This window comes from Podarcis tiliguerta, assembly GCF_965153285.1.
Source record: "Podarcis tiliguerta genome assembly, chromosome: 8".
Classification (NCBI taxonomy): domain Eukaryota; kingdom Metazoa; phylum Chordata; class Lepidosauria; order Squamata; family Lacertidae; genus Podarcis; species Podarcis tiliguerta.
In genome coordinates this window covers 23,100,666-23,124,838 of record NC_139541.1, presented here as the reverse complement: position 1 = coordinate 23,124,838, position 24,173 = coordinate 23,100,666, and the positions used below count along the sequence as shown (strand labels likewise).

Here is a 24,173-nt window from a genome sequence, read left to right as displayed (position 1 = left end):
TTTTTTGTCCCGGATGAAGGCTCCAGAGGGGCGCCATTGACGCTCCCAACCTGTGTTTGTGTGTGCGCGCGCGCGTAAATGCGCATGGGGTGGGGTGCCAAACTGGGTCTTTGACCCCTGCTAAATAAAGCCTAGCATTGACCCGCTTGCTGGGGCCGATGGGAGTTGGAGTCCAGGTTGCCCACTCCTGTCATAAAGGATGCCTTGTTGTAGTAGAATAACTGGTGCAGCTTCTCCAAAGTTCATCTCATCAACTTTTTGGAATGCTTGAAATGTACAAAAACACATGCAACAAATTTGGAGTTGTGGGTGGGTTTTGAACCAAGAACTATGTAGATGCTATACAATCATTTTCTGAAACTAATCTCTCTCTCTCTCTCTCTCTCTCTCTCTCTCTCTTTCTCTCTTTCTCTGTGTGTAGGAAGACAGGATCACAGTCACTGGTCAAGCCCTCAGTACTTTCAGAATGTGTGTAGGGTTTTTTTGAGAAGGTATGCACAAACAGAAACAGGTTTTGGTGCGACTGGCTCTGCTGCACTGGGAGCCAACACTAGAGGGCGCTGCAGGGCTTCACAACTATAATACAGTGAATGGAGCAGAACAGAAGATGAGAGGCACCGGGGTGCTGAATTTTAGCTTTGCACAAGGTGCTGCTGAAATGTTAAAGAACAAAGTCCGCCACTGGCACAAATGTGTGTTGAAGGAGGGGGAGACTAGTGGGCACAGTCCCACCCCCTATATGTGTGTTTAGTAAACCACTCCATAAGTTCTCTCAAAAAGTCTTATCATAGCATAAGAGTTCCCCAGGGAGATATATTCTGGGCCCTGCTACCAACAGCCTGGTGACCCAGGGGCACTGATATCTTTTATTTATTTGTTTGTTATATGCTTCTCATTCCAATGAATCACAAAGCAGCTTACAAACAATAAATAACAATAACAACACAAATACAGCACAATTAACGGCATGTGTAAAGCAGTTGCCTCCCATAGAACACCATTGACGAAACAACTAAAAAAATAAGCTAAACAGCGCAATGGTAAAAAGTCAAATTATAGGATTCACAAAGTACTATGGCATTCATCATCTATGAAACAACGCCAACAGCATTAACAAAATAACAACCAAGTGCTGCCAAATTCATACACACACGCTCCCCATCCCCATGATTCAAAATCTTTCATTTGGTTCATTAAAAGGCAGGTTCACATGATGCCCAAGGCAGCAAGGCTGTCCAAAAGGTTCTTCGGGCTGGAGGTGAGCAGCTGAGCCTCTTCTTCCCAGAAAAACATCAGGGCAAAGTAGAAACCAACCCTTCTTGCATCCACTGGGCAGTGAAGGGACAGCTGCTCCCAATGCTTGCTTTCCTCTTCCCTCCTCATTCCTTTATCCTTTTATATCACATTTTTAAGGTTGCAAGCCTGCAAGCAGGAGCTGTCTTATTTTTAAATATCTGTAGAGCATGTTTTACAATAAGAAAAGTATCCTTGCATCTCTGCATTCCTCATAACTTCTGCCATTGTTTAAAACCACCACCTGAAGCAGAAATGGTGTGAAGTGCAGTTAAAAATATGGGAGAAGCCAAAACGAGCAGACCCTTTCATCTCTATTCAAAGATAAATAAGATAGTTGCTGTTGATCATAAGAAGTCAGAGATACAAATCATGACTTTTTTTTTAATGCTCATAAGTCTTTTAGAAATGTTATAATGTTGTCTATCCCCTTTTTCCCAGAAGGAAATGATAGAACTCCATCAAATAGACTTATCACCCCATGAAATCCATTTTCAATGTGGTACCAGGTGACCGGTACCCTATTGTCCTCCAGTCTTTTCTTGTAGAGGATGCCATCGTCCCGTAGAACATCATACTCACAAGTTACGATGCATGTTTTTGGAAGCTGGCAGACCACAATGTCATCTACCATGAGTGGAGAGAAAGTTGGCTCTAGAGCTTGCTTCACCACTTCGTAGATGTTGTCCTCGTAGGAAGCGGCTGTAGGTGGCTTGTAGCCTCTGACCTTAAACTCACTGGGGATGTTTTCCGAGCTGATCCACTTCCCAAATCTCATTCTTATGTCTCTGGGAACATGGCAGCCCTGCATAACACTTTCTAACACTGACAAGTCCTTATTGAGATACCGCAAGGCTGCGCCAGTGACGTTCTCCCGGTACAAGATGGGGACGGCTCGGTTTTGCTGGTACAAAGGCAAGTTGAAATCTATCGCTTGGAGGCCAGGATAGATCAGAATCTGAGCAAGTGGCCTCGGGATACCAGATCTGGTCACTAATGCCTGGCAGACAGAGGCGGCAATATTCCCTCCGGCGCTGTCTCCGCTGATGACAATGCAGGCTGGGTCGACTCCATAATCTTTGGCGGTTTTCATAAAATGTATGCTGGCAATCAAGCAGTCGTTATACTGGGATGGATATTTCTCCTCAGGGGCCAAATGATACCTGGGATATGATTTATTTGTATATAAGACAAATCTGGCCAGAATAACCAAACCAAACCAAAATAACAGCACGATAGGATCACTTCTTACACATGATTTCAACCATACGTGGCTCATAATCAGGCACAGGCAAACTCGGCCCTCCAGATGTTTTGGGGCTACAACTCCCATGATCCCTAGCTATCAGGACCAGTGGTCAGGGGTGATGGGAATTGTAGTCCCAAAACAATCTGGAGGGCTGAGTTTGTCTATGCCTGCTTATAATGAAAGGTTGTAGCCAGCTAGGTTCCGCTCTGAGTAGACCTATTACAATTAATAAGCCTAAGTTACTCATGGTCATTAACATTAATGGACCTACTCTGAATAGGATCCAACCCCAAACTCATAGCCATTTTCCCATCAGGCACGGCAATCTGAATTTACTTTGCATTGGGCTGGGTATGTTTCAGTTGGGAAGCGATAGCCTTCTGATGGGGTCCACCATTAAGTGATGCCAGTTGGGAACTCCACATTCTGTCCACTGAATGTGTGACCAGGCAGGTGCCAGTGGTGGAATCCCTGCAGCGTTTAGCAAATTTAGCAGTATAACGCTATTAGTCAGTTCCCAGGGTCTGTTTACTTACCCAACAGAAAGCACCACCGAATCACTTTCTTTGGCAATGTAGCGGCAAAGGGGGTCATAGGAATCTGGAAAGACAAGATGTGTGGGCCATGTTAGAAGAGTTCTGGAGGCCGTCTCATCCTAGCAGAAAGCTGGGATTAATACAGGTGTTATGAAGGCAAATGATTCCAATTAGAACAACCAAAGCAACAAACATGTTCCATACAGTTTCAAAATAGTAGAATCATAGAATGGTAGAGTTAGAAAGGACCACGAGGCTCGTCTAGTCGAAGTCCTGCAATGCAGGAATCTTTTCTTCAACATTTTGTTCAACCAGGGGCGTCTTGCCCATAGATATACTTAAGACGGCCCTGCTCACAACTCTAAGGTTAAGAATTTAATGATCTGCCAAATGAGCTAAATATGATTCACCTTTGGTCTTTGTGCACCTGAGCACTTCAAGATTATTCATTGAGGAAACCAACAAAGCATCTTAGAATGCTCAGAGACACAAGGACCATTCCATGCTCCCCACCCCCACCCCAAACTGTATGTTATGCATTTTTCAGTACACTTGAAAGGACAAGGTGAGCTCCTCATCGCCAGCTATTCCTGGCTCACTCTGGGACAATCTGTTAAGATGGAGAGTAGGAAGTTACCCAACTGATGTAATCTGTTCTAAACTATTTGCAAGCTGAATGTTTGGCTGCATTATTTACATCATATACACCTGGAATGTTACTTGTTGCATAGGGGTATATGGAGATGATCGGTTATATGTATTTTTAGAAACTGAAAAATAAAGTTAAGAAGAAGAAGAAGGGGAAACAGACAAACAGACAAACAAACAACACTTGTAGCTCTTCTGGGATCTGAAGGCATGAAGACTTTTCCTTCTCTAATCATCCATAAGGACATCTCTCTCTCTCTCTCTCTCTCTCTCTCTCTCTCTCTCTGTGTGTGTGTGTGTGTGTGTGTGGCATGAGAAACTCATCCTCAGTCTGATCTCAGCCAGTGGCACTGACTATCACCTTTCTCCTTCTTGGTCTCATTGTTTCCCTTGCAAGGAGGAAGAGGAGGAGGAGGATGGAGACGAAACTAGAATTAGTTGAGTCTGCCTGTCATTGGCTTTGGCTACTGTTGGCCTCCCTGCTTTCCACCGTACCAGTCCCAGTAGGCACCAACCATCACAGGTACCAACACTGAGTTAGATGGACAGAAATCCACAACCAGAACAGCATTCATCCCTCAATTACTGCAAAAATCTTTCTCATTTCATCTAGCCCAACTGCTCTATCCTCCCTCAAGTGCTGCAGAGGAAATTGCCACAGACAAATCAGAGGTTGGTCCCAGAGGTAGAGCCCCAGACTTGATTTTTGTCCCTTAAGGTTGCAGCTCAAAGCTTAAGGTCAAATGTGAGGTTGTGTCGTTGTTGTTTTTTAAAGTTCTGTGTAGGTAAAGGTAAAGGGACCCCTGACTGTTAGGTCCAGTCGCAGACGACTCTGGGGTTGCAGCGCTCATCTCGCTTTACTGGCCGAGGGAGCCAGCATACAGCTTCTGGGTCATGTGGCCAGCATGACTAAGCCGCTACTGGCAAACCAGAGCTGTGCACGGAAACACGGTTTACCTTCCCACTGGAGCGGTACCTACTTATCTACTTGAACTTTGACGTGCTTTTGAACTGTTAGGTGGGCAGTTGTGTAGGTGGTTCTATCTTATTTGCTAAAAAACAAGCAGTTCAAACTGGTACTGATAAACAATGATGTTGTTGACATGTGGAACCAACTGTACGTACTACTGATTCCTTGGCTAAGGTTACTTTTTGACGTCAACAACCAACACAGTGGAGTAACTTCTTTCCTGTTGAGCCATTTCCCCTGTTGAAAATTATTTCCACCTGCTCCTTTTCTCATCCATTGGAGGACCATCTCCCTTGTTCTTTGGCTTCATGTCTCCGGTTTTTTTGACTGACTGCCCACATCAAAATGGTCAAATCTTTCCTTGTAGAAAAACTGCTAAAAAAATAAAAATAAAAAACCTGGATGGATTTGCTTGCAGTTTATCCAGTTTCAGTCTATAAGGGCAAATTTGCCTGCAACTTTCATTCACTTCTGCAGGAAAAGATAAATACTGTCTGTAGCATTGAGAAACAACTGAATTTGTCTTGGATCAAATCTGCTTTTCCTATTTGATTTGTTATTCAGGTCAAAATCAGATCTCTGAAATCTAATGCTCTGTCCCCGGCCCCATCAGTAATCTTCTGAAGTTTACTATACAGCAGAAATGAGCAGCCAAGCATACTAGGACTCAATTTCTTGACTTTAAGAAAGCAGACTTCATAAAACTTAGGGAAGTGCTGGGTGAGATCCCATGGACAGTAATACTAAAAGGAAAGGGAGTTCATGATGGCTGGGAGTTTGTTAAGAGGGAGATAGTAAAAGCACAACTTCAGGCAATACCAATGAGACGGAAACATGGAAGGTGCCTAAAGAAGCCAGGGTGGCTATCTAAAGAACTTTTAACTGAGTTAAGATTAAAAAAGGATGTGTACAATAAATGGAAAAGGGGGGAAACCACCAAAAGAGGAATTCAAACAAATAGCTAGCACGTGTAGACACAAAGTCAGAAAAGCTAAAGCACAGAATGAACTCAGGCTTGCTAGAGAGGTTAAAAGCAACAAAAAAGGCTTTTATGGGTATGTTCGTAGCAAAAGGAAGAACAAAGAAACAGTGGGGTCACTCAGAGGAGAAGATGGTGAAATGCAAACAGGGGACACAGAAAGGGCTGAACTCCTCAATGCCTTCTTTGCCTCAGTCTTCTCCGATAAAGAAAACAATGCCTGACCTGAAGAATTTGGAGCAAATGATTCAGCAGAGGAAACACAGCCCAGAATAACTAAGGAGATAGTACAAGAATACTTGGCTAGTTTAGATGTATTCAAGTCTCCAGGGCCAGATAAACTGAATCCAAGAGTATTAAAAGAACTGGCAGATGTGATCTCAGAACCACTGGCAGTCATCTTTGAGAATTCCTGGAGAACAGGCGAAGTCCCGGCAGACTGGAGGAGGGCAAATGTTGTCCCTATTTTCAAAAAGGGGAAAAGAGAGGACCCAAATAATTACCGCCCAGTCAGTCTGACATCAATACCAGGGAAGATTCTGGAGCAGATCATTAAGCAAACAGTCTGTGAGCACCTAGAAAGGAATGCTGTGATCACCAATAGTCAGCATGGATTTCTGAAAAATAAGTCATGTCAGACTAACCTGATCTCGTTTTTTGACAGAATTACAAGCCTGGTAGATGAAGGGAACGCAGTGGATGTAGCCTACCTTGATTTCAGCAAGGCATTTGACAAGGTGCCCCATGATATTCTTGTAAAGAAGCTGGTAAAATGCGGTCTTGACTATGCTACCACTCAGTGGATTTGTAACTGCCTGACTGACCAAACCCAAAGGGTGCTCATCAATGGTTCCTCTTCATCCTGGAGAAGAGTGACTAGTGGGGTGCCACAGGGTTCTGTCTTGGGCCCGGTCTTACTCAACATCTTTATCAACGACTTGGATGATGGACTCAAGGGCATCCTGATCAAATTTGCAGCTGCCACCAAACTGGGAGGGGCGGCTAACACCCCAGAGGACAGGATCACACTTCAAAATGACCTTGACAGATTAGAGAACTGGGCAAAAACAAACAAGATGAATTTTAACAGGGAGAAATGTAAAGTATTGCACTTGGGCAAAAAAAAAATGAGAGGCACAAATACAAGATGGGTGACACCTGGCTTGAGAGCAGTACATGTGAAAAGGATCTAGGAGTCTTGGTTGACCACAAACTTGACATGAGCCAACAGTGTGACGCGGCAGCTAAAAAAGCCAATGCAATTCTGGGCTGCATCAATAGGAGTATAGCATCTAGATCAAGGGAAGTAATAGTGCCACTGTATTCTGCTCTAGTCAGACCTCACCTGGAGTACTGTGTCCAGTTCTGGGCACCACAGTTCAAGAAGGACACTGACAAACTGGAACGTGTCCAGAGGAGGGCAACCAAAATGGTCAAAGGCCTGGAAACGATGCCTTATGAGGAACGGCTAAGGGAGCTGGGCATGTTTAGCCTGGAGAAGAGGAGGTTACGGGGTGATATGATAGCCATGTTCAAATATATAAAAGGATGTCACATAGAGGAGGGAGAAAGGTTGTTTTCTGCTGCTCCAGAGAAGTGGACACGGAGCAATGGCTCCAAACTACAAGAAAGAAGATTTCCCCTAAACATTAGGAAGAACTTCCTGACAGTAAGAGCTGTTCGACAGTGGAATTTGCTGCCAAGGAGTGTGGTGGAGTCTCCTTCTTTGGAGGTCTTTAAGCAGAGGCTTGACAACCATATGTCAGGAGTGCTCTGATGGTGTTTCCTGCTTGGCAGGGGGTTGGACTCGATGGCCCTTGTGGTCTCTTCCAACTCTATGATTCTATGATTCCCCAGGCCACACCCATCAACACCTCTGCTCCATGCCTTCCTCAAGTGGAAGTGGCTAACTTTTCAGGATGCCTTACTGATGCTGCCGAATAGCCAAGATCCTCCATGGATGTAGATGACTCCTCTTCTTTCTCTTGGGCCCAGTGGCTGGTAAACCCTTACTGGGATGTCCTCAAACACCAGGTCCCTAATGTCAAGCTTGGGGTCCTCCCCCATTCTCTTTACTTCTTGGATGTAGCGGTAGAAGCGAATCTCAGTGCACAGGTGGAGATTCTCCAGAACCTTCCCCTGTTTGGAAGAAAAATACAGTGAGAGGAGAGGAGGTGACATGAATTCCAAAGAGCGTGTTCTCTCCTGTTCTTCATTAGAAGAGTCCAATGGCACCATCTAGCACAGCATCCTGTTCTCATAGTGGCCAACCAGATGTCTCTTCTGGGAAGCCCTCAAGAGATAACTGAACACAAGAGCCCTCTCCCCTCCTGTGGTTTCCAGCATCTGCTATCATTCTCCCACTCTGCCCCACTGCAGTTACTTATTGTAACTGTTAGGAGTGGATTTCTGTTAAATCTTGAAATGCTAATATTTAATGTTATTCTATATTATTTTAATAAATGTTGTTTTATTTGCATATTGCATATTGTATTATGCACATTGTCTTGTCTTGTCTTGTTCGCGTCTCCGCTCCTCCACATGCAGCTGCTGGGTGACCTTGGGCCAGTCACACTTCTTTGAAGTCTCTCAGCCCCACTCACTTCACAGAGTGTCTGTTGTGGGGGAGGAAGGGAAAGGAGAATGTTAGCCGCTTTGAGACTCCTTAAAGGGAGTGAAAGGCGGGATATCAAATCCAAACTCTTCTTCTTCTTCTTCTTTATATAATGCTAGCTGCTCTGAGCCTGGCTTTGGCCCGGGAGGGCAGGATACAAATAAAATTTATGATGATGATGATTATATTCCCTATTTCTGTCATTGTCATGTATAGCCCTAGCAGACTGCCAGATTCTGAGTTCTTAGCGGATGAACAAGACACCTCACAGTCTGAGGATACTGAGGAGCAGGCAGGGCCCCCTGAGGCCAACACTGAGTCTACTTGTGAGTGAGGTGTCTCTTCGTAAGTAAGCAATCCCTGACACTAGGGCTGGGAGATGTCAGGGTTTCAACATCATGATGTATCATCAGCCAAGCATTGTGGTCTGGCGATACACTGCAAGGCTGAAACTACAAGCTGCAATGGCCCCAGCCCAAGAGGTGCTAGGTGAAACTGCCACAGCCCTCACTATGGGACCTGTTGCACTTTTCACCACAGTGCCTCGTGGGCCGGGACAATGCAACTTGTTTACGAGGTTCAGCTGGGGAGTGGTACGCTCCCTCCTCCCAGCTAAGCGAGTCCCCCGCAGGGACCTCGGGACTTCTTTCTGAGGCTCAGCTAGGGGGAGGGAAGGCTCCTGCCCCCCAGCTGAGCATGAAACTGGTTTCGCCCCCCAACTGAGCATGCCCCATGGCTCTCCAGCTTGCATGCGAGGCATCAGAAGAAGAAGAGTTTGGCTTTGATAGCCAACATTATCACTACCCGAAGGAGTCTCAAAGTGGCTAACATTCTCCTTTCCCTTCCTCCCCCACAGCAAACACTCTGGGAGGTGAGTGGGGCTGAGAGACTTCAGAGAAGTGTGACTAGCCCAAGGTCACCCAGCAGCTGCATGTGGAGGAGCGGAGACGCGAACCCGGTTCACCAGATTATGAGTCCACCACTCTTAACCACTACACCACACAGGGCTTGCTTAGCTGGCAGGTGAGAGCAGTTTAAAACAGCGGAGGGAGGAACAAGCTGTATCAGCCTGGCAATACGGCTTGCTCCTCCCTCTGCAGTGTGAGGGGCAGAACGATGGCAGCTTCACCCGACCGTAACTTTCAGGTGAAGCAGCCACTGCTCCTGAGTCCCTCTGCTACCAGTGGCGGTTTTGCCTGTAATATACCACCCGCTGAAGCAGCCTTCACAGCCTGCCCTTCATACATCAGTACTTCGCCCAGGCCTCAGGCCTATCTGATACTCCTTCACTGACAGCAGCAGTGGGTGGCTCTCAAAGAGGATTAGACAAATTTATGGAGGATAAATCTGTCAATGGCTATGCTCTGCCGCCACAGTTGGAGGCAGCAAAGCTTCTGAATACCAATTGCTGGGAAGCGAAAGAAGGGCAGAGGCTCTTGTGCTTGAATGCCCCTTGCTGGGTGTACAGGATGCTAGACCATTGGCCTGTTCCAGCAGGCTTTTCTTGTGTTCCTCCTGTCAGGAGGCCAGGGTATATAATGCCTTCCTGTTTCTGGAAGCAACACGGATCTCTGTCTTATTTCCCGAGTCTAGTTACTCTGCTCTGGTGTGTTATACCTTGCGTGGCACCCTGTGATATTGACTTTTCCCTTACTTCTGGTGTGTGGACACACACTGCTCCCTATGTTTAAATTGGGTTTGTTTAGACTGTGCTGCACTGGAAGCTCTGTTTGTGCTGGTCAGTACTTTGGTGAAAGTCTTATATCTCCTGGGGCTGTAGTTCCTGAAAGCACCCACAAGAACACGACTGAAGAAGCAGGGAAGACGCAAAAACACAATGTGAACCATAATCTACTATTGCTCCAAAGAGTGCTGTGTTTGGGGGTGGCCCCCAAGTCCCACGGAGGACACTGTCACGTTGTCCCTGTTAAATAATAATAATAATAATAATAATAATAATAATAATAATAATTTATTTATACCAAGCCCATCTGGCTGAGTTTCCCAAGCCACTCTGGGCAGCTTCCAATCGAGTGTTAAAAACAATACAGCATTAAATATTAAGAACTTCCCTAAACAGGGCTGCCTTCAGATATCTTTTAAAGATAAGATAGCTGCTTATTTCCTTCACATCTGAAGGGAGGGCGTTCCACAGGGCAGGCGCCACTACTGTCTGGTTCTGTCTGGTTCCCTGTAACCTCACTTCTCGCAATGAGGGAACCGCCAGAAGGCCTCGGTGCTGGATATCAGTGTCTGGGCTGAACGATGGGGGTGGAGATGCTCCTTCAGGTATACAGGATCGAGGCTGTTGAGTCTAGTTGGCTTCTCTACAGTGGTACTCTGGTTAAGAACTTAATTCATTCCGAAGGTCCGTTCTTAACCTGAAACTCTTCTTAACCTGAGGTACCACTTTAGCTAATGGGGCCTCCCGCTGCCGCTGCGCGATTTCTGTTCTCATCCTGAAGCAAAGTTCTTAACCTGAGGTACTACTTTCGGGTTAGTGGAGTCTGTAACCTGAAGCATCTGTAACCTGAGGTACCACTATATATGGAACAGGGCTGGCCTTTGTAGCACCCCTTTCGGCCGTAGCCTCTCCAACCTTCCAGCTCTCCAGCCATGCTCTCTTCCTGCCACCAATACCTCTTTCATCAGTAGTTCTCCCTCTGGCTCAAGGGAACCATCAACCTAGGAAAGCAAGACTGCCCACTGCAGTCCTTGCTAGGGCTGCCGTTTCCTCCATAGCTTCTTTCTGAACCAAACCTTCCATCTGCTCCACAGTCCCTGCCATGGTCCTTTGTGCTGGGGAATAATCAGGAAGGATGGATTCTTTGAACTCATACGTCACCCTTTTCCCCCTTGATGGAGCCCAGAAAGCCACATGGTCAACAGGCATACATAAGAGCCCACCTAGTCCGGCATCTTGGCCTCACCATGGTGGACCTGAAGGAAACTTGAACACACAGGAGCATTCAAGAGCATCCTCCCCTCCTGTGGTTTCCAGAAACTGGTACTCAGAAGCATTACTGCCTCTGGCCATGGAGGCAGATCATAGACACTGTGGCTAGTAGCCAGTGACAGCCTTATCCTCCATGAATCTGTCTAATCTTATTCCAAAGCCGTCTAAGTGGGAGGCAGTATCATAGCTTAATTATACACTGTGTGAAGAAGTGCTTTCCTTTATCTGTCCAGAATCTCCTAACATTCAGCTTTCTTGGAGGTCCATGAGTTCTAGTGTTATGAGAGAAGGGGAGAAATCTTTCCCCTATCCGCTTTCTCTGCGCCATGCAATTTTTATGGCCTCCTATTGACACATGGGAAGCTGCTTTTGTGACCTAGTTCACTATTGCCTGCACCTGCTTTGGCCATGGGAGAAGCTGGGGTATGAATCTGGGACCTTCTTCGGGCAACACAAATACTCTACGATGAGTTTCAAGATTATGCCAGGGAAGATCGCATGCACAACTGTATTTACATATTTCTTTCATTCAGCCTACATACTTCCCGTTCCTATCGTATTTAATTCCATCTGAAAACAGGAAGCTTCATTATACTAAGTGGACCACTGGTCTCTCTGGCTCCTCAGTATCTACACTGATTGGTGGTGGCTTTCCAGGTAGGGGACATTCCCAAGCCCAGTCCAGCCTGGAGATGGTTGGGATTGAATTTGGGGACCTTCTGCATGCAAAGCAGTTGTTGAGCTACTGGGCTATGGGTATTCTATAGACATAGGAAACAGCTTCATACCAAACCATCTCTCTTTCCAAACTGACTTGCAAGAAGTTAAAATAGTTGTCCTGTATTAGGGATGGGGGGCTTGAGACTTCCAGCTGTTGTTGGGCTTCAGTGCCCATGTTCTCTGCTGGCTCTTGTGGGAGCTGGAGTCCAGCATAATAATAATAATAATAATAATAATAATAATAATAATAATAATAATTAATAATAATAATAATAATAATAATAATAATAATAATAATAATAATAATAATTTATTATTTATACCCCACCCATCTGGCTGGGCTTCCCCAGCCACTCTGGGCGGCTTCCCAAAAATATATATTAAAATACTGTAATACATCAAACATTAAAAGCTTCCCTAAACAGGGCTGCCTTCAGATGTCTTCTAAAAGTCTGGTAGTTGACATCTGGTGGGAGGGTGTTCCACAGGGCGGGTGCCACTACCAAGAAGGCCCTCTGCCTGGTTCCCTGAAACTTGTCTTCTCGCAGTGAGGGAACCACCAGGAGGCCCTCAGTGCTGGACCTCAGTGTCCGGGTAGAACGATGGGGTGGAGACACTTCTTCAGATATACTGGACCGAGGCCTTTTAGGGCTTTAAAGGTCCATTCCTGTTCCATATAACATGCAACCCTGATATCCTAATGGATGCGAGCTTGAGACTATAGCTTAGTGTTAAAGCATCACCCTTGTGTGCAAGTCCCAAGTTCAATCCCTGGCGCTTCCAGGTAGGGCTGAGAAAGATTCCTGCCTGAAACCTGGAAGAGACCCTTCCAGTCAATGTGGAGCATACCGAGCAAAATAGTTTAATGGTCTGACTCACTATTCCTGCATTGCAGGGGGGTGGACTAGATGGCCCTTGGGGTCCCTTTCAGCTCTACAATTCTGTGATTCTAAGGCAGCTTGCTATATTCCTAATCACAGAGGCAATTTAAAAACAAAAAGGTTCCATCGTTAAAAAACACACAAAAAACTTACCAGGGATGATGCAAGAATCAAAAGACAGTTAAGAATGCGAAGCTTCATAGGCTGGTCAATGCCAGGAGGAATCTCAGACTTGGAGAGATCACAGTAAATGGCCCAAGTGATCAGCAGGGCAAAGGAAATGATCAGTATTTGCAGGAGAATCATGAAAAAGTTGAAGATTAGCAGCATGTTCTCCAATGTTGGTCGGGTGCTTCCAGTTGTTTGTTATCTCCTGGTTCCAGATGCTTGTTATCTCTAGTGTCTGCAGTTTCCCAATATTATAAGTTGCATACTGTTTGGAACACTGTAGTAGTATCTGAGGGTGGCTGGGCTTTTTTTAGGCTCCGGTTGCAGAAAGCACACAGGAAGCCCAAGAGCGTCTGAAAATAGAAGTTGGCCAATGAGCCGCTGGAGTTCTTTTAAGGTTGTGCAAGCCCTGTCAAAGAATCGGGCAACTAAGGAAGGTTAGGAAAACATGAATGTTTTGATCCCAGCTGACGTGTCCTTTGATCCATGTGCTGTTGCTTTCTTTTGGGAAAGAGCAAATTCCAGTGCCCCTCTGGCAACGGAAGTGGTTCAGGAACACCTTGCTAAACACAAGCATGTCCCCAGGTTACTCACTTCAAAGGCATCACAATGCCAAGGGCGATTGCGAAAATGGATGCGGAGGGGTGGAGCAAGTGGTGCAAAGGGGCAGAACCCTCTCCTAATTTCTGTAACTAGCAAGACAACCACCACCTGGATTTATGTGGGTAGGGGATCTGTGTCTAAGGTTGCCTCTGAGGAAGGCTCCTCTAGATCCCTCAAGTTTTATAGCACCCAGCAGAGCATGCCCCTCTTTGTTTTCATGTTTTGGGTCCAAATTAGAGTTTGAGCTGCCCTGGTGCAATCTCCACCCTCTTGGAATTAACAGCAGTTTATGCCTGCCTTTTTGGCATGAACCGAGCTAGAACCAGCTCCAGGGGTAATTTAGATTATGGGGAAAGGCAAGGACTTGCAACCTTGTTTGAGAAGATAATATTACATTTTATGCTGTAAGCCGCCCTCTGATGTTAGGGCAAAGGACAGAAAACAAACAAACAAACAAATGGAAGAGGCATTTCTGTTGAATAGTGGGTAGACATGGCAGACGACACAGCGATTTCTCCAAAGCAGCTCTTTATTTTGTAAGCTGGAACAGAACTGAACAGCAAACAGCTCAGCCAGCCTGCTTTTATAGGAGCCGGCTGTCAACATTGTAGCAACAACAACCCAGGGTTTCCCGCCTAAAATAACTGATGTGGACCTGAGTGAAAACTATCTACAGTATCCCCCTGCTGGCCCAGGGTGAGAACTTCAGTACATAACACCCCTTCCCACCGAGATAAGGCATTAGTTACAATCGTAATGGTTTCCTTATATACAGCACTACACGTAATGGTTCAATTAGGCACAAAAGCATATCGGTTACATTTCCCATACTTAGACCAACAGTGATACATGTCCAACAACATAGTCCTTTTAATAAGTTGGGCACTTGGAAACTCTGCCAGACCTCCGGGGACTGGTAGCCAAGTCCGGGGGGCCACCCAATTCTTGCTGAGGCTGTGGTGCGACCCTAGGTGGTGTTGAAACCAAATCCCCTGGATCAGCTGCTGTGGGTGGAGCCTCCGCAAGTGGAGTTGTCTGAGTCTGTGGTAAGTCTGGCAGACCCTCTGAAGCGGCTTGGTTCGGCTCCACGCTGGCAGTTTGCGAGGGAGGTGTAGGTGGAGCAAGTGTCTCTGACACTGTAAGTGTCTCTTCTGGAGCCACGAGCGCAGTTGGGGGCACCACGGTAGTGTCCAAGTCCCCAACCCTGCGCCTAAGCTGGTTTATGTGCCAGCGCCACAAGCGTCCGTCTTCGAGTGCCATCTGGTACGAGCAAGGTCCAGTGACTCCCACTACTGTGGCTGGCACCCAAGGAATGTCCCCCACATAGTTCCGGGCAAAGACCTGGTTTCCTGGAACAAATGACCATGGCGCGTTGGCACAGCCTGGGGGTTTGGCCATGGCAAAGTCCGGGTGCAGCCGGTCGAGCGGTGACCTGAGGCGGCGGCCCATAAGCAGTTCAGCAGGACTCCACCCTGTGGCCGCATAAGGGGTGATGTGTTGCACGAACAAGTATTCGGCGACCCGCTCGTGCCAGTCTCCCCGGTCCAGGCGCGCCAGTGCCTCTTTTGCTGAGCGCACCGTTCTCTCCGCTTGCCCGTTGCTGGATGGATGAAATGGTGCCGTTAGGGCATGGCGGATGCCCAGTCCGAAAAGATAACCCTCAAAAGTGCCTGATGTGAACTGCGGTCTGTTGTCGGAGACAAGGACATCAGGACACCCATGCATCGCAAAGAGGCCTCGCAGCACCCGGATGACGGCCTCGGTAGTGGTGGAGGGCATCAGGGCCACCTCCAGCCATTTGGAATAGGTGTCTACCACTACCATAAAGGTCCGGCCGTGAAAGGGGCCAGCCAGATCGATGTGCACCCTCGACCAGGGTGTCTTTGGCATCTCCCAGGTGTGTCCCTTAGCTGCCGGTGGTGCAGGCCTTGACTCTTGGCACGCTTGACAGGCGGACACCCAGGCAGTGATGGCATCGTCCATGTTAGGCCACCAGACATAACACCGAGCCAACGCCTTCATTTTGACAATTCCCGGGTGGCCAGCGTGCAGAGCCTCCAGGACGCGTTGACGGAGTCTTTGGGGAATCACGACGCGGTCTCCCCACAGCAGACAGCTGCGATGAGCCGAGAGTTCATGTTGTCTGGTTGCGGAGGGCTGGAACTCCGATGCAAAAGGCACTTGTGGCCACCCCCTTCACACCAAGTTGAGCACATGGCTGATGGTGCGATCCTGGGCAGATGTGGAAGCCACAGTGGCAGCCGATACAGGCGCTGCCGGAAGATCCTCAATCAGGAGGAGCGATGAAGCTGGAGCCGGGTCTTCCACATACGCTGGAAGAGGGCAATGGCTGAGGGCGTCAGCATGGCCCATCGATTTCCCCGGGCGATGGACGAGCCGGTAGTGGTAGGCAGCAAGAGCTGCTTTGGAGAAATCCCACCTTTGTCGCCAGTGTTGAATAGTGGGTAGACATGGCAGATGACACAGCGATTTCTCCAAAGCAGCTCTTTATTTTGTAAGCTGGAACAGAACTGAACAGCAAACACCTCAAGCAGCCTGCTTTTATAGGAGCCGGCTGTCAACATTGTAGCAACAACAACCCAGGGTTTCCCGCCTAAAGTAACTGACGTGGACCTGAGTGAAAACTATCTACAGTATCCCCATGCTGGCCCAGGGTGAGAACTTCAGTACATAACAATTTCCACAGTACAGAAACATAGTTCAGTCACTCATGGAGGACCTGGAACAGAGCTGGTGAGATGTGTGGTCTGGAGAGAGTTCAAAGGGCCACACAGAGAAGCCAAGAGGGCCACATTCATGTACTTGCCAATTTAGGATGGCATTCCATGCATCTGAGAAAGTGGACTGTGCTCCCCAAAAGCATATGCTTGTAACACAGTCCATTAAATAGAAAAAGTCCATGCCACAACTACTCCCATTCCTATGTGTTATGGAACATAGGGTTGCCAGACCTCCAGGACTGAGCTGAAGTCTCAAAGTTAGCCTGTCCCTTTCCAGGTCGCAGGTGGAGGGCTTGACTCTCCAAGTGGATGATAATGCCATTTAAAAAAAAAAAAAAGTAGACTGTGCATGTAGCTTCAGCCTGGCAGGCGTCAACTGCAGATTACTGTATAGACTCTCTTTCCAAATTAACCTCCACCTCTGCAAATTATTGCATAGATACTCCAGGGAGTCTGCCCTCCTCCCTTTCCCCAATTAACCTCTGACTGCAGGGCTCAGAGGGAGTGCAGAGAAAGGAAAAGAACTGAGCTAGGCTCAAAGGGAGGGTGGGGTTATGAGTCTGACTGTGCATCTAGTGCAGGGTGGCAGAAGTGAGCAGAATATGTGAAGAGCGGCAGCAGGAGTTAGGTTCTGCTGCCTCTGTTGCCCACAGCAACTCCCAGGTTTCAGGTTTAGGCCTTGAATTCTCAGGATGATCATGACCTGACAACCCTAATGGAACAGCATCCTTCTCGAGATCCACTATCTGATCTTTCTGGAAACAAATGTAGATCATTTATCTTTTCCATCAGTGTGGGGTGTGTGTTTGTGTGTGTGTGTGTGTGTGTGTGTGATTAGGTCTCTGCCTTGAGTGTTCCTTTATGTTGTTTTTTAAAGCCAATCTTAGATTTTGTTTGTACTATTCTGAAACTTATTTATATTGTTTTTATTACATGCTTGCAGGTTTCCTCGGGACTTATCTGAAACATGATTCCTGCATTCATAAAATCGTAATAATTAATATTAGTGTTTATAATCTTTGTGATGCCGGAATATACTTCCATTTCAGTGACATTGCAGGGATGTTGGGAGTGACTGGAAAAATACAATGCACATCCACCCTCACCCCCAAACAAGACCCAGCAGGTTTAGCTTCCAATTATGCAACTGTTCAATTATGCCTCCTAAGGGCATTTTCTCAAAGGCTTAGTGCAGATGACATACGAGTCCAAGAGCTACCCTGCTTAATAACATCAAAGACTGGGATCCTCCTCCAGTCTTCAGCATCCGTATATTTTCTTATCAAACCTTTCCTTCTATCACTGCATAGTTTGAGCAATCATCCTTCAACAGCCTGTTAATAATAAGGATGCACAGATTTTCTTTCAAAAGAATGAGTGGCTAGTAGCAGCAATGACTGCCGCCTACTGGACAAGGGTACTACTTTTACTATCGGAGGAAGTATACTGCATATTTCACATCTGGCAACCAATGTGTCCCTTTGGCTTCAAATGGTACATGGGTAGATGAGTCTAAGAAGCCCAGGACACAAATTTCCACAGCCCTCTAGCAGCTATGGTGGTTCATTTACCAGAAGTAATGTATTTAGCGTTAACTCTAAAAGTGTATACAGTGGAACCTTGGTTGTCAAACTTAATCCGTTCGACTCCCAGAACTATTCGAAAACCAAGGCACAGCTTCTGATTGGCTGCAGGAGCTTCCTACACTCAATCGGAAGCCATGGAATCTTTGTCGGATGTTCGGCTTCCAAACCGGAATACTCACTTCCAGGTTTGTGACGTTCGGGAACCAGTTTGTTTGGTAACCAAGCCGTTCAACAACAAAGGAACCACTGTACTCAGTTCTGACCAGACTAAGCCTCCTGCTATATATTGTGCTCTAGGGGGTTTAGTTTGGTCAGAATCAAGTATACATTGGTATCCATGTACTATTTGAAACCAAAGGGGCGCATTGGTTGCCAGATGTGGGTTTTTTCCTGTTCTCCTTCCCCACAAAAGAAGCATAGAGCTGATATTGTACATAGAGCTGAAGTCTTGCTTTCATGCTGTCAAGAAGGCAACTACAGACCCACCAACTGTTTTCCAGGGTCGCTCTTGGATTTACAAAAGCTGTCCTGGTTTCTTATTTGATACCGTAATGCTCCTCTTTTCCTTAAGACATCCCTATTTTCATCAGAGAAATGTTGAAGGGTATGGTAGGATGTCCCTATTTTCACTGGAGGGTATGGAGTTATGTGACCCCTGAGTCAAGGAGATAAGTAACTATACAACATTTAGAAGACATCTGAAAGCAGCCCTGTATAGGGAAGTTTTTTTAAAAAAAATGTTAAATGTTTTATTATGTTATTATATATGTTGAAATTGACCCAGAGTGGAATTATTATGGAATAGGACATTCCTATTTTCTTTGTCGGAGGTTGGCTGGCAATCACTGATTAAGTGCTGGTACTTTGCAGTGTGCATATTTCTGGAGAGATCTGTGACTATCATGTGTGTAAGTCAGTTCCCGTCTTCTAGTAGGCCCCAATTCATCATCTATCTCTGCTTGTTGCTATGAGTTGCACTTGAAGCAGGTGGAACAACCTCCTACAATGGCTGCTATTTCCTCCTTAATCCTAGGCTAATACATCCCCTCTCCTGCACCTCCTAATGCCACAATGACTCTCACGGATTAGTTGTAACATTTCCTTACAGAGGCTACTAGTTATCACCACTTAGTTTCGATTGAAGACAATGTCATCTATCACTGTGAGTTCATGGCCGCAATTTGAGGAATCTCAAATCACACATTTCCAGATCTACAGTGATGGGTCTTTATCGGTTTCCTCATTGAGTTGTTATAATTTTTCATTTGCCACAGGAAGGTAAGCAATAAACATATCTACATGAGCTCCCATTCCTGCCTCTTGTTTTCTACTAGTTCAGTGGAAGGCACAGCCAGTGTGGTGTAGTGGTTAAGAGCGGTAGTCTCGTAATCTGGGGAACCGGGTTTGCGTCTCCGCTCCTCCACATGCAGCTGCTGGGTGACCTTGCGCTAGTCACTCTTCTCTGATTTTCATCACTGCCGTATGGTAGGCTGTGTGACCGTACCTCAGCCAGTGTGGTGTAGTGGTTAAGAGCAGTGGACACATAATGTGGTGAACCGGGTTCGCTTTCCTGCTCCTCCACATGCAGCTGCTGGGTGACCTTGGGCTAGTCACTCTTCTCTGAATTCTCTCAGCCTCACTCACCTCACAGAGTGTTTGTTGTGGGGGAGGAAGGGAAAGGAGATTGTTAGCTGCTTTGAGACTGTTTTTTTTTTCCTCCCATTTCATTTTTATTCAGATTTTACGTAAATATATATAATCATACAAATTTCCCATTCACATATTTACAGTTTTTTCAAATGGACTTCCCACAACTTCTCTGCCAATCATCCGTAATGAAAATTTTATCTACACATTTCTCAAGTTCCGTATCACCATTTTTCCTTTCCTTTCCTTTTTCTTTTAAAGTAAACAAATAAATACATAAATAAATATCTTAACAAATTTGTTTACATTTTTGCAATATTCCTTGTCTTACTCACAAAACTTCTTTAAAACCTACTAGCGTTGTTTGTTCCTCACATACGCCTTTCAAATACTCCGAAATTTTTTCCCAGTCCTCAATGAATTTATGGGCTCGTTGGTATCTAATTTTCCCAGTTAATTTATCCAATTCTGCGTAATCTGTTAATTTCATCCTCCATTCCTCCAAAGTTGGTAATTCTTCTTGTTTCCACCTCTGGGCCATCAATACTCTCGCTGCTGTTATCGCGTACTGGAAAAGTTTACAGTCCTTTTTATTGATTTCATTCCTCATTATTCCTAAAAGGAAGGTTTCTGGTCTTTTTACAAAACTATATTTTAACATCTTCTTTAATTCATTGTATATCCTCTCCCAGAACCCTTTCACTTTTTTACACTCCCACCACATATGAATGAAGGTTCCCTCCTTCTCTTTACATTCCCAGCACTTGTTATTAGTTTTAAACATCTTTGCTAATTTAACTGGTGTGATATACCATCTATATACCATTTTCATCGTGTTTTCTTTTAATGTGGTGCATGCTGTAAACTTCAAGTTGTTATTCCATATTTTCGCCCAGTCTTCCCAATATATATTGTACCCAAAGTCCCTAGCCCAGTGGATCATTACCGACTTAACTTCCTCATCCATCGTGTACCATTCCAATAGCATTTTGTACATTTTTGAAATTGTTTTACACCCTGTTGCAACAGATCAATAAAGATCAAGCTTACTAGCTGCTTTGCTTCTCAATATTCTCTGGTTGGCCTCTGTTATTTTCTCCTACCAATAGGGAACCTATGTAAGGACTCTATATGGGCTCTTGGATACCCCATAAGGGAAAAGGGCATATTTTTATTTACAACAAGACTCCTTAGGGTAGTGATAAAGCGGGATATCAAATCCAAACTCTTCTTCTTCTCTTAGAAGTGCGCCTGCAGTGAGCAATCCCCCCCCCCCGCTGTGCAAGTCACCTCTAAGTGATACTTCTGCAGCTTGAGCATCATTTGTTGGATCCATAGTGGACAGTATTCAAGGGATTGTGGAAGAAAGCTGTGAGAGAATTGTGATCTGTTTCCACAGTCGCTGGGCATTAATATATATCCAGTAAATCTTTCACAGGAAAACAATATACTAAGTAGCTCCTTCTCAATCTGTGCATATTGAGTTTCAGCATCAGTGAGGGAACTTGAGGCATATGCTACTGGTTGCCAAACATCATATGCCAATATTTTTGTAAGAGCGCAGCACCCAAGCTAGACCGTGAGACAGCTGCTGAAATCTGGATAGGTCTAGTTGGTCAGTAAACTTTAACACCAGCTGTCTTCTAAGGTGTTGCTTCAAAACATTCCTGGAAGCCTTCTCTTCTGCATCCCAGCACCATTCATTTTTCACTTCCAGAAACTGCCAAAGAAGTTTCACTGCAGTGGATAAATTAGTAGTATTTCCCCCTCAAGGTAATCTCTGCCCCCTCAAATCTTTGGACATACTTCTTTGAATGTTGAGCATGGCATATATATATATATATATATAATTTTCAGATATTTTATTGCACTAGCCAAAGGCTATAGCAATGTTCAAATGAGGATGGGTGGGGGGAGAGAGAAACAGCAGTCGCTATATATGCAGAAAAACCATGGTCAAATCCACCCAAAGTTCTCATTACACAAATAAAATGTGCAGATTAGATCTCAGAGTCCCCTTTGCAATTGACTGCTAGCCCATCCAGTTCTTTCTTCCTGATCTTCCTAGCTGTCAGGGGCATAGAGAGCCACCTTATAAGTCACAGAGCCATTTGAACCACCCCACCCTGGTTAGATTTGCTTCCTTCGTGAAAATGGGTTTTATGAGTCAATTTCCTGGGTCTGCATATAGTGGACATTGTAGTCAGTAATGGCAAATCTCCTCTACACACATGCATCATGTTTATAACCATTATTTTATTTGTGCTTGTTTCATAACTTCATCAGAAAAAATGGCTCCTATAAATATCAAATTTTCTAACACCAAAAATACGTTTATCCCTGTTCAGCTTGAGGGTTCAGGCTCTCGCAGTACTGAGGACTTGCTAGAGCTGTTGATCATGCTCCTCCTTAGTTGCACTCCAAATGATAATGGCCTCCACAAAGACAGCCACCCCAGTGATGTGCTCATAGAGAATACAGTGGTACCTCAGGTTAAGTACATAATTTGTTCCAGAGGTCCATACTTAACCTGAAACTGTTCTTAACCTGAAGCACCACTTTAGCTAATGCGGCCTCCTGCTGCTGCCGTGCCGCCGGAGCACAATTTCTGTTCTTATCCTGAAGCAAAGTTCTTAACCTGAAGCACTATTTCTGGGTTAGTGGAGTCTGTAACCTGAAGCGTATGTAACCCAAGGTACCACTGCATGTATGGTTTTATGATAGACTTTGGGTGCAAATGCAAATGGCAATAATAAAAATCTATAATGCCCATAATTATGAGCTGTTAATTTCAGTTGCCAGGATCCTAAAAAGGCACCCAGTTTGCATTTTTTTAAAAGTGCATTTGCAAACTGCATCATTATCTCCTCTCTAGTTGGCAGTTCAAAGAGTTCTCTTACGATTGCTGAGATCTCTTGAAACTAAGCATATACACACGTGGCCATTATGTGTTTTCCACAAGTCTCAACCAGCCAGTTGGTTCATTTATTTTCTTAATTACTTCCAAGTCCTCTTACCCTGTGAACTGCCCTGAGCTCTATGGATGAAGGGCGGTATACAAATTTTAACAACAACAACAACCATCTCAGTTTGCAGTTTTGTCTTGAAGAGCAAATAGCACTTTCCTGCATGGCTGAGCAACTGGAGCGCCATGCCTTATTAATCTGGGTGGAGTGTTCACCTGGCAAGCAGCCTAACCAACAAACAAGTCCTGGTATTCAGCTATAAGAATCTCATACCCTTGCTCAGTATGGTCCTGTAATGCAAATACGTGTTTTTCCACATTTAATTTTCCACAGGCTGCTGGACCTAGGATGGGTATCACTTTCTTCAGTACAATAAGGAACAAGTTGTATGTGGCATTTTTGTACTTGCAGTGCATCTCGCCAGTATTGGAATATGTGTTGCACAATAACCAGTAACTTTGATATTTGCTGGTCTCAGTTTTGATAGACCTTTTGATAGATGTTTAGAGCCTCCTCTCCCACCACATGAAGGATATGATCTTAACCATTTTGCTGCCGGGTGCAGTTCAAACCTTTGTCCAGACTTCTTCCAGTTATGTCCAATAGCCCTTGACACTTGTAGGCTGGAGCAAGGCTACAATATTTCCATGTTTGCAAAGACCTGACAGTATCTATGAATGCTTTATTACTGCCACTGGGCATGGCTGCTGCAGCTTCTTATCTTCTCTTTGTAGGCCTGCAACCAGAAACTGGCTGCCGGTTAATGCAACCCTTATTCTCTACCTTATGACACCATGCAATGCTCATGGGTCCAATAACAGGCATCAAGAACGAGGAATAGGTTTATAAAGAGAGCTTTATTCAGAGGAGCCGCAAAGACCTTCTGCAAGCTAAATGGAAGCTAACTGCCTAAGGAACTAGCCAGGTCATGTTGATGCAAGGGAAGTCCCTAAATTTCCAAGTTCTTAACACTAAGGGAGGGTCAAGAAGTTACAAACCCTATCATTACAGTTGTCCTCCAACTTGTGGAGGGCAGTGGAAAAGAAAGGGAGTAGACCGCAGGTGGTCATAACCACAGGCTCCATTCATGTGCTGTATTTCTGCATTTCCTGAATATGAGAATGTGTAGTTCCCACACGTGCTTGCTTGTAGGCGGAAGATAAGGAGCATGCTTAACTTTTGTTAGTTCTTTGGCGGCACCTAGTGGCAAATATTTCTGTGTCTCTAGACTTCCACATATACAGGAAGCTCCGCACAGGGCAAGCTGGCTGTTTGACCATGCACACTTTTACTAGCTGCCAAGTTTGGAGGTGCATTGTTCTGTCACGCAGACCTGAGCATTAAATCATGTTTATGATTATGATTGTGTTTGTGATTAGGATTACGATTTTGATGTGTATGTCATCCTTCATCTGAAGGTCATAGGGTGGTTCACAACATAAAAATACAAAACGACAACACAAAATACATAATAAAACTAAAAGTGAAATAAATGAATATCCTTCTCTCCCCCCTCCCCCCGCATTTTAAAAGGCCATTGAATGTTAACTCGCCAAAGGCCTGCTTATAGAGAAAAGCTTGGGGGGGGGATTTGATATCCCGCCTTTCACTCCCTT

The 24,173-nt window shown here is 45.4% G+C and overlaps 1 protein-coding gene across 1 annotated transcript; it reads right to left on the bottom strand.

Annotated features, from left to right (window-relative positions):
- Window positions 1-865: 865 nt before the first annotated feature.
- On the bottom strand, window positions 866-13,517 carry LOC310682905 (arylacetamide deacetylase-like 4). Its single transcript, XM_083452232.1, has 4 exons — window positions 13,000-13,517; window positions 7,604-7,814; window positions 3,079-3,142; window positions 866-2,456 (listed from the first exon to the last, which is right to left on the bottom strand). Exons 1-4 carry the CDS (start codon window positions 13,174-13,176, stop codon window positions 1,685-1,687), a joined length of 1,224 nt encoding a protein of 407 aa, XP_083308358.1. The 5' UTR covers window positions 13,177-13,517; the 3' UTR covers window positions 866-1,684.
- Between the last annotated feature and the right edge of the window lie 10,656 nt (window positions 13,518-24,173).